The sequence below is a fragment of the Saccopteryx bilineata genome, chromosome 2 (genome assembly GCF_036850765.1).
Source record: "Saccopteryx bilineata isolate mSacBil1 chromosome 2, mSacBil1_pri_phased_curated, whole genome shotgun sequence".
NCBI lineage: Eukaryota > Metazoa > Chordata > Mammalia > Chiroptera > Emballonuridae > Saccopteryx > Saccopteryx bilineata.
In genome coordinates this window covers 6247817-6263207 of record NC_089491.1, presented here as the reverse complement: position 1 = coordinate 6263207, position 15391 = coordinate 6247817, and the positions used below count along the sequence as shown (strand labels likewise).

The 15391-nt window shown below is 47.6% G+C and overlaps 1 protein-coding gene across 14 annotated transcripts in view; it reads right to left on the bottom strand.

Annotated features, from left to right (window-relative positions):
* Window positions 1-9344, bottom strand: part of FNBP1 (formin binding protein 1) — a 139215-nt gene extending 129871 nt beyond the window's left edge. For 13 of the 14 annotated variants that reach the window (XM_066255949.1, XM_066255948.1, XM_066255950.1 and 10 more), the window contains exon 1: window positions 9086-9258. In XM_066255949.1, the coding sequence (XP_066112046.1) occupies window positions 9086-9109 (24 nt within the window). In that variant the 5' untranslated portion in view covers window positions 9110-9258. Of the gene's footprint in view, window positions 1-9085 lie in introns of all 14 variants that reach the window. The other variant, XM_066255961.1, reaches the window with a different exon arrangement.
* Window positions 9345-15391: the final 6047 nt, after the last annotated feature.

The window sequence follows — 15391 nt, the reverse complement described above, 5'->3', positions numbered from 1 at the left end:
TGGCAACCTTGGAGTCTCGAACCTGGGTCCTCAGCATCCCAGTCCAACGCTTTATCCACTGCGCCACCGCCTGGTCAGGCAAGCTTTACATAGCTTTAACATAGAATTTATAAACCATATGAGGTTTACAAGCTAAAAATTGGTCCCAATAGGAAGACCATGATTAATCAATAGTAAAAACCTGTATGCTCTCAATTAACTCTCTAATATACATACTTGGCCCTTTATGATTTTTAAAAATTTTAACTAGACAGATCATTACACTCAAGCTAGTATGAGTATACATTACTAAAACAGGAGACAAATATTTCATTACAGACATTAATTTCAGAAGATTTCACACCCACATTCTAAAACCTAATTAATTTCCCAGAGCTGTCAAGTATTCTTGGTAGCTTGCAATTTTTAAGTGACAAAATAAAGCCTTATTTTTAAATGTGGGCGGTGTTGATGAAATAAGTATGAGTAATACTTGCAGGAAACACAATATTAGCTTTAGCTAGGGAGTGGGTGACACTTGAATAGTCCTTCAAAGAAGTGCTTTTCATGTCGAACAAATGTAAAGCAAGAGTGATACTGTGGCTACCTGGTGAGCACAGACACTTACAAAATTGCCTTATGGTGCTTGAAATATAGCTTCACCCACCAAAAATGCAATTTAAGTCAATGTTCAAGATTAGATCGAATGCATAAAGGTAACAAGCTGATGTGTAAATATCAACCACAAAATTGCCAGACCTCCCAGGTTATGTTTAGTATTTACTAACTAGAAAAGATTGCAAAGCTTGTTTCAATGGCGTGGAAGGGGTGACAGAATTAAACCTGATTTAATCTATCATCTGCGGGAGTTCCGCTCTATTCACCATAGTTCCAGGAGTAGTGTTTCCCTTGTAGGTCTTGCTATGTTGATCCCAAACACATCTCTGAAGGGTTAAAAATAAAGAACAGTAGAGAGCTGCGAACTGCTGTTAGTGCCGCACTCGGTTCAGTATTTATTTTGCAGTAAGAAGAGGTAATAAGGGATAATTCTCCAAAACCGGGAACTATTCATAGTCCATTAATTATGTCAAGATTGAAAAAGAATCAGTTTAACATTTTAACACATCATAAAGAGTTCTTATACACATACACACACACACACACATCTGGCATACAAGAATGAACAACAGAAAAACAATCTTCCAGCCCTACTCCAAAGGTGAGACGGTGCCTAGCTGTGAAGTCGTGGGCAGAGAGTCTGGGAAATCCATGTCCCTTCCACTCAATTTACTGTGAAACTAAAACTACTACATGAGTCAGGCGTTGTTCCCAGGACAGTGGGAGATAAATAACTTCCATTGCTGCCTCTAAAAGGGCACACCACAGTGTCACCATTGTCAACACATCAGTGGATGTACATTGTATGTCTGGCATCGTCCTAAAAGCACAGGTTAAAAAAAAAATTACCTAGCCCTGGCCGGTTGGCTCAGCGGTAGAGCGTCGGCCTAGCGTGCGGAGGACCCGGGTTCGATTCCCGGCCAGGGCACACAGGAGAAGCGCCCATTTGCTTCTCCACCCCTCCGCCGCGCTTTCCTCTCTGTCTCTCTCTTCCCCTCCCGCAGCCAAGGCTCCATTGGAGCAGAGATGGCCCGGGCGCTGGGCATGGCTCTGTGGCCTCTGCCTCAGGCGCTAGAGTGGCTCTGGTCGCAATATGGCGACGCCCAGGATGGGCAGAGCATCGCCCCCTGGGGGGCAGAGCACCGCCCCTGGTGGGCGTGCCGGGTGGATCCCGGTCGGGCGCATGCGGGAGTCTGTCTGACTGTCTCTCCCTGTTTCCAGCTTCAGAAAAATGAAAAAAAAAAAAAAAAAAAAAAAAAAAAAAAAAAAAAAATTACCTAGTCAACACAGGTGGTTTCTTACTAAGATAACCAACATGTCTCATTCAGGTCTCTCTGTTCACTTTCTTGCTTTTTATAGTTTGGGTTCCTCCATTTCTTACTAGCACCAAAATAAAGAAATAAAAATGGCAAGAGAGGATACTGGGAGACAAAAGGGTAGGGGTCGGGAATCTATGGCACGCGAGCCAGATGTGGCTCTTTTGATGGCTGCATCTGGCTTGCAGACAAATCTTTAATAAAAGAAATAGTCCTGGCCGGTTGGCTCAGTGGTAGAGCGTCGGCCTGGCGTGCAGAAGTCCCGGGTTCGATTCCTGGCCAGGGCACACAGGGGAAGCGCCCATCTGCTTCTCCACCCCTCCCCCTCTCCTTCCTCTCTCTCTCTCTCTTCCCCTCCCGCAGCCAAGGCTCCATTGGAGCAAAGATGGCCTGGGCGCTGGGGATGGCTCCTTGGCCTCTGCCCCAGGCGCTAGAGTGGCTCTGGTCGCGGCAGAGCATCGCCCCCTGGTGGGCATGCCGGGTGGATCCCGGTTGGGCGCATGCGGGAGTCTGTCTGTCTCTCCCCGTTTCCAGCTTCAGAAAAATACTAAATAAATAAATAAATAAAATAGTAACGTTAAAAATATAAAACAGTCTCATATATTACAATCCATTCATTTCCTACCACTCATGTTCATGGTTGTGGGTGGCTGGAGCCAATCACAGCTGTCCTCCGGGACAACACCAAATTTTTATTGGATAATGCTTAACGTACATGGGTCATTCGTTGTATGGCTCTCACGGAATTACATTTTAAAATATGTGGCATTCATGGCTTTCTCAGACAAAAAGGTTCCTGACCCCTGTGCAAAAGGGGCTTCTGTCACCAAGTAATTTGCTAACTGCAAAGAGTAGAATAATTATGAGGAAAGCTAAAACTTCTAATGCATTTAGTCACCCTTCACATGAACGATCCAGCTAATAAAAAGCTGAACTGAGGCCCTGGCCGGTTGGCTCAGCGGTTCAGCGTCGGCCTAGCGTGCGGAGGACCCGGGTTCGATTCCCGGCCAGGGCACATAGGAGAAGCGCCCATTTGCTTCTCCACCCCTCTGCCGCGCCTTCCTCTCTGTCTCTCTCTTCCCCTCCCGCAGCCAAGGCTCCATTGGAGCAAAAGATGGCCCAGGCGCTGGGGATGGCTCTGTGGCCTCTGCCCCAGGCGCTAGAGTGGCTCTGGTCGCAACATGGCGACGCCCAGGATGGGCAGAGCATCGCCCCCTGGTGGGCAGAGCGTCGCCCCCTGGTGGGCGTGCCGGGTGGATCCCGGTCGGGCGCATGCGGGAGTCTGTCTGACTGTCTCTCCCTGTTTCCAGCTTCAGAAAAATGGAAAAAAAAAAAAAAAAAAGAGCTGAACTGACACTTCCCTAATTTGTCACTTCTTTCTCATAAGTAGGTAAAAAAAAAAAAAAAAATCCCATTCAAATGCAAGAAACTCTTGCTTTGCCATTTCTCCAAAGATCAGTCACAGCTTCAACAAGTCATTTTTGGTTCTTCTTACAAACAAATCTAAATCTCTCTTTTGACTCTGATATTATAGACCAGCGGTTCTCAAGCTGTGGGTCGCGATCCCGGAGGGGGGGGGGTCCAACGACCAAAACACAGGGGTCGCCTAAAGGCATCGGAAATACCCACAGGTTGAGAACCGCTGTTATAGACTATGTTTTCACTGAAATAAGTGGATATCCTTCAACGTATAATATTGATATATATGTGACTTAGATTCAGGTAGGTGTCCTGCACGTAATAGCTGTTCAATAAAATTTTTAGAACTTTGTTCAAAGAGCAGGTTATGAAGAGTTTTACAGAAACAATTTTATTGTAACGAATCCCTTTAAAACATCCATTTACAGGCATGCTCTCCCTCCCTGGGGCATGCCTGCGCCTCTCCCTTCCCTCTCTTCTTCCCCCACAGGCATGCACCTCCTGTATTCAAAGGCAGTGATACTCAAAGGCAGTGTTTTCCAATCTCCTGTCCGCCGGAAATTTTGGACCAGTCTGCAAAGGAGTTAACTGCCTTGATATTGTATGGAGATTACAGATCCAACCATCTTAGTCCAATACGCTTATGCTCAGGGTGGTTCCTGCCTGAGTGGTCTCTGAAATAATTCTCCTATTTTCCGTGGTCCCCAGTGTTGGTTTCTGCCTTAGTGGTCTCTGAAATAATTCTCCTATTTTCCACGGTCCCCGGTGTAAAAAGGTTGAAAACCACTGCTCGAAGAGACTCCCCAAGATTTGTAACCAAGGGAGCAGTGGGCAGCGGCAGCTCTTCTCGGCTAAACCCTGAACCTGTCTCCAAGGCCCCTTTCCTCTGACTTCCCAGTGACCCAGAGCAGCCCCGCCGGGGCTCTGCTGTTGCTTCTTCTATCCTAGGCCCTTCCTGTTTCACTGTCTCCAGCTTTCATAAACGTACTCAAAAAAAAAAAAAAATTACCCCCCCAAATACAGCCATTTACACTTTGATCTGATACAAAATAGAAAGCCCCAATTTAAATACGAACTAAGCCAATAAGGTTATTACAAATTATGGGGTTTGAGTCCATTTTTATAGTTGTATGATAACTTCCTGACATGTCATAATTTCTAAAAATTTCTTAGAGTCCTGGCCAGGTAGCTCAGTTGGTTAGAACATTGTCCTGATAAGCCAAGGTTGCAGGTTTGATCCCCGGTCAGGGCACATACAAGAAGCAACCAGTGAATGCATAAATAAGTAGAACAACAAATCAAGGTTTCTCTATCTCTCCTCCCCTTCCTTACTCTGTCTCTAAAAATCAACCAATAAACAAAAATTTTTTAAAAATAAAAATTTCCGGCCCTGGCTGGTTGGCTCAGTGGTAGAGCGTCGGCCTGGCGTGCAGGGGACCTGGGTTCAATTCCCGGCCAGGGCACACAGGAGAAGTGCCCATTTGCTTCTCCACCCCCTCCTCCTTACTCTCTGTCTCTCTCTTCCCCTCCCGCAGCCAAGGCTCCATTGGAGCAAAGATGGCCCGGGCGCTGGGAATGGCTCTATGGCCCCTGCTTCAGGCACTGGAATGGCTCTGGTTGCAGCAGAGCGAAGCCCCAGATGGGCAGAGCATTGCCCCCTGGTGGGCATGCCGGGTGGATCCTGGTCGGGCGCATGCAGGCGTCTATCTGACTGCCTCCCTGTTTCCAACTTCAGAAAAATACGAAAAATTAAAATTAAAAAAAACACACAAAAAAAACAAATAAAAAATAAAAATAAAAATTCCCACACTGGCCAGATAGGTCGGTTGGTTAGAGCATCATCCCCAAATTGCAGAGGTTGCTGGTTCAATCCCCAGTCAGGGCACATACAGGTACAGATCGATGTTCCTGTCTCCTCCCCCTGCATCCTCTCTTGCTAAAATCAATAAATAAACAGTTTTTTAAATAAAAAAATAAATAAAAATTTCCTAGAATATGAAAGTTTACTCCTATACAGGTGTTAAAAATAAAAAAGAGGAGAGGAAGGTTTTACTCCCTCTACACAGCAGGATGTGGCTCAAGTGTAAGCCCTTCCTGTAAAGTGCATGTGAGAAACAGGCAATTTTTAAAGGCGTATATGGACTTTAATGAAAGTCCTATAATGTGTGCACACTTGATGGTATTTGTGAAGGTCTATGAAAGTTGCAAGCACCTGTTACAAATAACTCACGGCCACCCAAACCATAGCTCCCTTCTCCCCATCTAGAAGCATAATTCTGCCAAGTTAGGCTCAGGCGCCCCATCATTATCTCATTATGCATGTGCACAATCCCAAAGCCACCATTCAAGGAAAACCCTCAATCACTGCCCTGGGCTGGGCTACCCCACACTGCCCAGCACACCGCATATCACGGAGTCCCTCACCACTGGAGAACGGCAGTTTATTTTTCAGAACCCTTCATTATTCCACTTAAAAAAAACTCAAATACTAATAAAATGAGGCAACTGAGAATAGACATTTATTGCCCTAATACTTCTTGGCATTTCATCTGAAAACTCAGATTTTGCACTTCTCTCTCTCTTTTTAGCAAGAGAGAGACAGAGACAGATAGGGACAGACAGACAGGAAGGGAGAGATGAGAAACATCAATTCTTTGTTGCAGCACCTTAGCTGTTCATTGATTGCTTTCTCATATGTGCCCTGCCTCATATGAGGGGGTACAGCTATAGCAGACCAAGTGACCCCTTGCTTCTTAATCCAGCAACCTTGGACTCAAGGCAGCGGACCATAGGGTCATGTCTATGATCCCACACTCAAGCCAGGGCCCCTACACTCAGGCTGGTGAGCCCACACCCAACCTGGATGAGCCTGCTCTCAAGCCAGCGACCTCGGAGTTTCAAACCTGGGTCCTCTGAATCCTAGGCTGACGCTCTATCCACTGCGCCACTGCCTGATCAGGCTTGCATTTCTATTAATAGTGTAAATAGATGTGTTCATTCCTTTCCTTCCATTAAACTCTAAGCTACTCCACAGTGAAGACCAGTACTGTAGCAAATACCTTTTCAAAACAAACTCTTCACTGACGTATACTTGCATATATACAACTGCTAACTGACTCATTCTTCCTCATAAACTTATCAAGTTAAAAAATTTTTTTCAAGTAGTTTACACACTTTCTCCCTTAGTAATATTTTCGATCATTTTTTTGTTTGTTTGTTTTCTGAAGTGAGAAGCAGGGACGCAGAGAGACAGACTCCCGCATGCGCCCAACCAGGATCCAGCTGACATGCCCACCAGGAGGCAATGCTTTGCCCATCTGGGGCATAGCCTGTTGCAACCAGAGTCATTCTAGTGCCAGAGGCGGAGGCCATGGAGCCATCCTCAGCACCCAGGCCAACTTTGCTCCAATGGAGCCTTGGCTGCAGGAGGGGAAGAAAGTGATGGAGAGAAAGGAGAGGGGGAGGGGTGGAGAAGCAGATGGGTGCTTCTCCTGTGTGCCCTGGCCGGGAATTGAACCAGGGACTTCACAGGCCAGGCCGATGCTCCACTGCTGAGCCATACGACCAAGGCCCTTGTTTGTTTTATTGTACAAAAAATTCAAGTACATGCAGTAGAAAGTACTGTATAGCGTCATAAGCCCTCCTGTCCCAGTTTCAACAATGACCCACTCATGAGTGCTTTTCCTACACCATCATGCCCATCCACCACCACCCCAAATTCTTTTGAAGCAAATCCAAGACTTTATAATCATTCATATATATCCCAGTTCCCATTTATTTTCAATAGCTCCTTGGTTTTGCCTTCCCTCCCACCCCTCCACCCCCAAGAAATAGTGTTCAGAATAATGCAGGCACCAGGACCTCATTTATTATTGTCCTTCTGGTAGCCGCCTCCCTCCTCTGGTGCGCCACCCTTGACAACACTCGCCAACATCTCTGTGGAATGCCCACCAGTGTGCTCAGTTCCTTTGACCAGAGCCTATTTCACTTAGAAATATATTGTATTCCCCCCCCCACACACACACAATCCCTTTCTCTTGTTTGAACAAGTGTGGGGGGGGGGGGAGAATTGTGCCAAAAATTACTATTCTCTTGATAAAAATGACTTCTGATTTATTTCCCCACACCAGATAAGCTGAAAAAAGCCAAAGGAAGTGGAGCAGGAATAGAAAAGGAAAGAAATACAGTTAAAATGGTAGATTTCACCTAATGAAGTGTGTGCAAATATCTTAAACCATCTGGTATTTTATTTTAAAAATAAATATTTGTAAACAGCCAAAATCTTGGGTTCCTTTAGACAGAGGGATGTTTATAAAATGAATTATCTTAATTTAAGGGGTATATTGCCTTCAGGATTTTGGTTAATAACAGTATTGCTTCAGAGCCAAAGAAATGGTTATGTGAGAACAATTAGAGCCAAAAAAAGTAATTAAGGGAGAGGATGCTCTTCCTATAGCTCTCACCTTGTTATACTCTGAGGTGAGATTTCGCGGCCTCGGCTGAGACAGCAACCACCGCCACCCCTCGCTTTCTCCTCCACACCCTTCACAAATGGGATTCCGAAAGGAGGCACTTTCGAGTTCATCATGGGAAATGTCTCATCTTGAGAACACCTCAGTGCAGTAATTGAGATTTCATCCACTTCTCCCTCCGGACACTGTACTGCCCGGCCCCTCCCGGATGATTTCCCCAGGAATCCAGACGCAGGCACAGGGAAAAGGTCCATTCCGCATCCCACAGCCTGTCCTCCCGGGGACGGCCAGTTGCCCGCCTAGGCACCCCCTGCTCGCCCTGGTGTGAGGACACAGGGCTTCCAGACACCACGCCATTTCTTGCCTACCGCACCCCGAGGTTAGGTAGCTGGTGGAGCGCCCTCACCGCCACCCTTCCAGATTTACAACTGTTTCCTCTGAGCAGTTGAAGAATTGTTACCCCGTAAATGGCTCTTCCCGAAGGTGATCTCCCCTGACTCCGACTACTCTCCCCTCCAGGCCAAACGCCGCAGTCCCCACATCAAATTCAGGACCTGAGCTTCCCATTAAGAACCACAAGTGTGCCCCACACCGTCACAGGTCAACAGTCCTCGCCTCTAGATGGAAGTCGCCACTTGTCGCCCCCGCCCCCCCCCCCCCCAGTCAAGACGCCGGTCCCAGCCCCGCCAAAGCCGCCCGCCCCCAGGAGGGCCGCCCGACCGGCCCGCACCTTCCTGCAGAGAGAGCAGCCCTAGGAACTCGGGACTGGCGTCCTAGTAAATAGCGCAGTCCCCAGAACCCGAGGGCTTCCACGCCCCCATCGAAGCCGGTCCGCGCCGCGTCGTTATTCGCCCTGAGGGATTTAGGTTCTACCCTACAAACCCCGCTGGTCTCCCTGCTCTGGCCGCCGGGGTGGGGAACCCGGGCCCGCGCCCCCTGTTCTGGCCGCCGGGGTGGGGGGACCCGGACCCGCGCCCCCAGTTCTAGCCGCCGGGGTGGGGGGGCCCGGACCCGCGCCCCCTGCTCAGGCCGCCAAAGTGGGGGACTCAGACCCAGAACCCACAGCAGCTCCACTCGCCTCGGAAGAGCGAATCCGGCTCGCACCTCCTGCTCGGGCCAAAGCCCGTGAGGGGCACCGGATCCGCGCCTCCTTCAGGCCGCGGGGACCCCGACCCAAGCGCCGCCGCCGCCGCCTCCGCCAGAGCCGCCCGGCCCGCGTGCCCTGCCCCGGCTGGCCGGACACCTTCTCCCGCAGCCCCGCGGGCCCAGCCCCTCACTTACCCAGAGCTCGGTGCCCCAGCTCATGGTGCAGGGGGCGGGAAGGGGCGCGCCGCGCGGCGGGCGCGGCTCTCTGGTCCCCCTCCCCGGCGATCCCTTCGCCCCTCGAGATCCCCGCGATCCAGGAGAGCCCGGGCCGCGCTGCCGCCGCCTCCTTCGGCTCACCGCGCCTCGCTTGGGTCTCCTTGGCGGCTCCTCCTCCCGGTCGCTCCCCAGCAAAATGGCCCGAGGAAGCAGCAGCCCCGGCAGCCGCAGCGCGCGCCCGCCCCACAGCCGGAGTCGAGGGAGGGCGGGGCGGGGCCGCGCGCCGGGGGCGGGGCCGGCTGACAGTTCGCGCACGCGCACGCGCACGCGCCGCGGCCCACCCCGCCCGCAGGTACCCTCAGCCAGGCTCGCTGCGCCTGCGGTCCGGAAGGACGCCGAGGGAGGCCGGCTGGCTCTGTACCCGCACCATTTTTTTTTTTAAATCACTTATTAGCGACGGCACTCTCTGCTCTTAGGACAACCGCGCCCCTTTGACACAGAGCCGGCCCCTATTAACATCAGTGCTGTGCGAGGCCCGAGGTGCTCTTCTGCGCCGAGCTCCGCTTTGCATTTTAAGGACAGGACTTGTCCCCGGCAGCCATTCACGCCGATCACAGCTCGCTCCGGATAGGCTTTCCGCACCGCCCGGGAACCGGAGGCCCAGGAGCCCTGCAGCCCTGTAGCCCCGCGCGGTGGGAGGAGGGCCTGGGACGGTGATGTGTGTGCACTGTACAGCTAGGGACGTCCAGGCCAAGAGCCACCAAGCTGCACCGAGTGGCTAGGGAGGGAATCCAAGGGCGCACAACCAGTGATTTCTAATCTGAAACCAGTGGTTTCCAACTTGTTCAGCCAAGAAGCGTTCAGATGTGAGATCCCGTTGCCGCTTAGTAGGTCAAAACAAAGGCACTGGGGTCCACCGATAAAAGTGTTTGGTTCCAATGCTGCCTCCCGCACGTACTAGCTGGGTGGCCGAGGTCAGACTCGAGAAGCTCAGAGCCCCCGTCTGCCAAATGGAGGTAACGCATCCGTTCCAGCGTGTGCTGGCCAGGATCAAGGAGATGAGCACCTGTTACCTGGCTATGGTTGGTAAACTGAGAGCTAATTTTTAACTGGATTCTGACTCCCTCTCTGTATTCCAAAGGTCTAAACAAATATTCTCGACAAGCTACGGAGAATTTTTTATTTCCAATTCTTACCTCTGAATCACTAGGCCCTTTCTCCTCACTGAATGCTAATGACTTTACTGAGCAGCTGTGGACTCCTAAGTGGCCCCTCACTTTGAACTGTTTCACCGGCATCTCTCAGATACCTACTATGCCCGCCGCCGCAACCTCTACCCGCTTTATATTGTAGTTCTCTGCTATGAAAGGGTGGAGCTGAGAACCCTTGCGGACAAACCACCAGGTCTCCGTCCTTTGTTGGACAGGCAGAATAAATGTAACCTGTCAAACTGTTTTGGTCTGTCTTTTTTCAGTTTCCCCACACTCCTTCGTTTTTACTGTGTGTGTTTAAATGTTTTGCTCTCACAGTTACTAGGTCTGGGAACTCTTTACTCCAGAGACTGCGAGATATATGACAGAGTTGCTAGCCACCTACCTCCCAGGTCAGATTAACGGCTAGGATGCGTTGGAGGGGTTAGAAATTCAAAGAACGCTGCACAGTTTAGCTTGCAATCTGGAAACTGTAAGTGAAAAGCAGGTTATCTAACAAGACCCTGCCTCAGTAATCACCTCAATTTCCCTTCCTGCCATGGCTTAAATATTTTTTTTCAGTCAAATACAATGATCTAATCTCTACTGAGTTCTTGGAGACTTTTCAGAAACAGTGACCACTTGTGCAAATATGCTAATCAGGAGGAAAAACAACCTGCTGATCTAAAGAGAAAGAAGAAAAAGGAGAAAGACAGCAGAAGTAAAAGAGACCACACTGAGATAAAAAACGTTTCAAGATGAGTAAGCAGTAAGTAATTATAGAAACCTATTGATGGAGGAGGGGTTTGGGAGAAGGGTGTAAAAGGGACAAATATAAGGTGACAGAAAAAGATTTGACTTTGGGTGATGGGTATACAACATAATCAACAGTTCAAATGCTAAAGAAATGTTTACCTAAAACCTATGTACTCTTATTGATCAATGTCACCCTCATACATTTAATTTTCTAAATAAAACAAACAAACAAACAAAAAAAGAAATCTATTAAAAGTGACAGCAATAAAACTGTATGGAAATGTGTTAATTAAACCACAATGCAAATATCTTTAACTTCATTAAGTTTGGGTGGTAACTGGAAAGGTTTGAAAGTGTCATAATCTTAAGAAATAAAGGAGAGAGAAAATAAAAATAAAAAATAAATAAAAAAATAAAGGAGAAAGACACCATTGATCTTGAAGCAATGTAAACAAACAGCATTTGGAATAAAGAGAAATAAGCTAGCAGAGAAAAAGATAAAATGAATATAGCACAGTATTTTTTTTAGGAAGAAATGAATTCACTCACTTTTACTAATAGTAAGAGGGACTGATTCTAAGACAAGGAATAATCACTATTAACAAATTACTGTGACCTGACCTACTTAGGAATCAGTTTTCACAAGAGATATTCTAAACCCTGTTTATGTAAATGCTGGAATCACCTAGGGTCAGTCTGGGTTATGTACACCTGTTTCACTTAAGTAACATCTACAAAGCACTGATTTACAAAGTTATGATCTTAGTGGTGACTTCTTTATTTATTTATTTTTTACAGAGACAGACAGTCAAAGAGAGGGACAGATAGGGACAGACAGACAGGAACAGAGAGAGATGAGAAGCATCAATCATTAGTTTTTTGTTGCTACACCTTAGTTGTTTACTGATTACTTTCTCATATGTGCCCTGACCAGGGGCTACAGCAGAGAAAGTAACTCCTTGCTTGAGCCAGCGACCTTGGGTCCAAGCTGGTGAACTTTGCTCAAACCAGATGAGTCTGCACTCAAGCTAGCGACCTTGGGGTCTCGAATCTGGGTCCTCTGCATCCCAGTCCAACACTCTATCTACTGCGCCACTGCCCGGTCAGGCAGTGGTGACTTCTTTAATTTCCACTGAATCTCATCATCACAGATCTTATTAGAATGAAAAGGTATGTAGACAAATAGAGACCCTAGATAGGTTGCTGTGATGTTAGAGGCGAACAATTCTTTCTTTTTTTCGTAGCGTGCAGGAGAGAAAGAGAGACAGACAGACAGGAGGGAGAGAGATAAGAAGCATCAACTCAATTGTTGCAGCACTTTAGTTGTTCATTGATTGCTTTCTCATATGTGCTTTGACTGGGGGGCTCCAGTTGAGCCACTGATCCCCTTCCTCAAGCAAGCAACCTCAGGCTCAGCAGTGACCTCGGGGTTTCAAACCTGGGATCTTAGCGTCCCAGGTCAATGCTCTGTCTCCTGCGGCACTGCCTGGTCAGACACAAACAATTCTATTCGGGCTTGTTTGGGCAATTGTCATGGTGCTTGCAATTAATGAACATTTAATTCAGGGGATTAAATGTATAAATGTATCTTTACCTATTTTAAAGGGGGTAGATTTTTATCCTTACCTATTTTAAAGGACGTAGGTTTTGTAATTGTTAAATTGGGATCCCAGTGTTCACTGCTTCTTAGGTGTGTGCCCTTCAGCAAGTTACTTAAACTTTCTCTGAGCTTCAGTTTCCTTATCATAAAACAAGGACCTCACAGATTGTTACGAGGCTGAAATAAGGGAGCTGGCAGGGAGCACAGGCTTTGGTGTTAGTCAGATTTGGACAGCTCTGTACAACTTTGGTTGAATTATTTTTCTTCTCTAAGACTCAGTTTCCTCTATAAAATAGAATTAATGCTGCCTGACCTGTGGTGGTGCCATGGATAAAGCATCGACCTGAAACACTGAGGTTGTTGGTTCGAAACCCTGGGCTTGCCTGGTCAAGGCACATGTGAAGAGCAACTGAGTTGATACTTCCTGCTCCACGTCCACGCCCCTCTAAAAATCAATTAGCAAAATTAAAAAAAAAAAAAAAAAAAAAGACCTGACCTGTGGTGGCACAGTGGATAAAGCGTGGACCTGGAATGCTGAGGTCGCCAGTTCAAAACCCTGGGATTACCTGGTCAAGGCACATATGGGAGTTGATGCTTCCTGCTCCTCCCCTCTTCTCTCTCTCTCCCTCTGTCTCTCTCTCTCTCCTCCTTCTCTCTAAAATGAATAAATAAAGTCTTTAAAAAAAAAAGAAAAGAAAATAATGCTACTTAGGTTACTGCAAAAATGAAAAGAAAAAAGATGTAAAATGCTTAGCAGAGGGCCCTGGCCGGTTGGCTCAGTGGTAGAGCATCAGCCTGGCGTGCAGGAGTCCCGGGTTCGATTCCCGGCCAGGGCACACAGGAGAAGCGCCCATCTGCTTCTCCACCCCTCCCCCTCTCCTTCCTCTCTGTCTCTCTCTTCCCCTTCTGCAGCCAAGGCTCCATTGGAGCAAAGTTGGCCCGGGCGCTGAGGATGGTTCTATGGTCTCTGCCTCAGGCGCTAGAATGGCTCTGGTTGCAACAGAGCGACGCCCCAGATGGGCAGAGCATCGTCCCCTAGTGGGCATGCTGGGTGGATCCCGGTCGGGCACATGCGGGAGTCTGTCTGACTGCCATGGCTCTGGTTGCAACAAAGCGATGCCCCAGATGGGCAGAGCATCGTCCCCTGGTGGGCATGCTGGGTGGATCCTGGTCGGGCACATGCAGGAGTCTGTCTGACTGCCTCCCTGTTTCCAACTTCAGAAAAATACAAAAAAATAATAATAATAAATAAAATAAAATGCTTAACAGAGGGCACATTGGTACCCCTTCCTTACCTTTTGTTTTCTGGAAGATTTTTACTTCTTGTATCAAGGAAATCAATCCTGTAAGCACTTCTGATGTAGCGAAACAGCCTGCCTGAACTACAACTGATTGGTTTTCTACTGGTGAAGTACTATTCCTATTGAAATTCTCAGGGTTGTTTTTTTTTTCAAATAGCTTCCATCAGTTTCAGCTTACAATCCCCCATTTGTTCAGCATTCAAACTACTTACTAAGGACCCACAAAAGCACTCAAATGGAAAAGGTTGAGAGTAGGATAAAAGTAGGGAGTCTGTAGAGGAGAATATTAAAACTGCAACCAAATTTTGCAGCGAATAATGGAATTCCCCTGAAGGTCTATAAAAATGTACACAAAATCAGGAAAAACCAGCTGTCCTGTGGCTGAGCAAGTTACACATTGTGCCGCCAAGAATAGGAGAAGTAGATGTGAAGTTTTTCCCCAATCCGCAGGATTCAAGATGTGTCAGGGCCTAGCTTCTCCATGAAGTTCACTCTCTGCAAGAAAATACCCCGGGCTTCTCCATACCCCAAGGAATGACATTTCAGGTCAAAGAATTGATGTGGTCCTGGCCAGACAGCTCAGTTGGTTCGAGCACTGCCCTGAGGCCCAGAGGCTGCCAGTTCAATCCTCAGTCAGGGTTCCTCTCTCTAAAATCAATAAAATAAACATTTTTTAAAAAAGTGACATTTGACTTTTAAATGTAGTGCCAGGTTCCAATTCGACCTCTAGTCCCTTATACTGTCTTTATAGAGGTTTTGGGTCTGAAATATCAAACTTCTTTGATAAGAAAATAAATGGAAATTATACCTCATTACAACTGGAGAATATTAACCCATTAATTACTTAAAAGATTTATGGAAATTTCTAAGCTGATGCCAAATACTGTTATTAATTACATTAGGTCCAAAGTACAAATTCTGCTACTAGTGGCAACTTTTGGTGGATCCTGCAAAGTTAGGGGAAATAGAAAAAATAAACGCACTTGACTAAGACAACAGGCTAAAAGCCAGGTTCGGGAGATCCACTTTTCCAGCCCCTCCAGGCCCTTGCAGTAGATACCTTACAGTTTAATGTCCCTTTGAAACCATCGCCAGGGAAAAGCAGGCATAACTTGTTCTGTTACTCAACATGTCCGTTTCCAGTTATAGTATGATGAGTATGCAAATACTCAGTTCTTGAAACTCTGAAATCATGCGCCTAAATATAATTGCCAACATAGCAGTTTTCATGGAATTTGGAAAAGTAACTGCAGCCCTGGCAGGTTCACTCAGTGGACAGGGTGTTGGCCAGGGGCGTGGATGTCTCGGGTTTGATTCCAGGTCAGGGCACACAGGAGAAGTGACCATCTGCTTCTCTTCCCTTCCTCTCCCCTGCTCTCTCTCAATTCCCCTCCAGCAACCAGTGGTTTGATTGTCGGTCTAGAGCGCTGAGGATAGC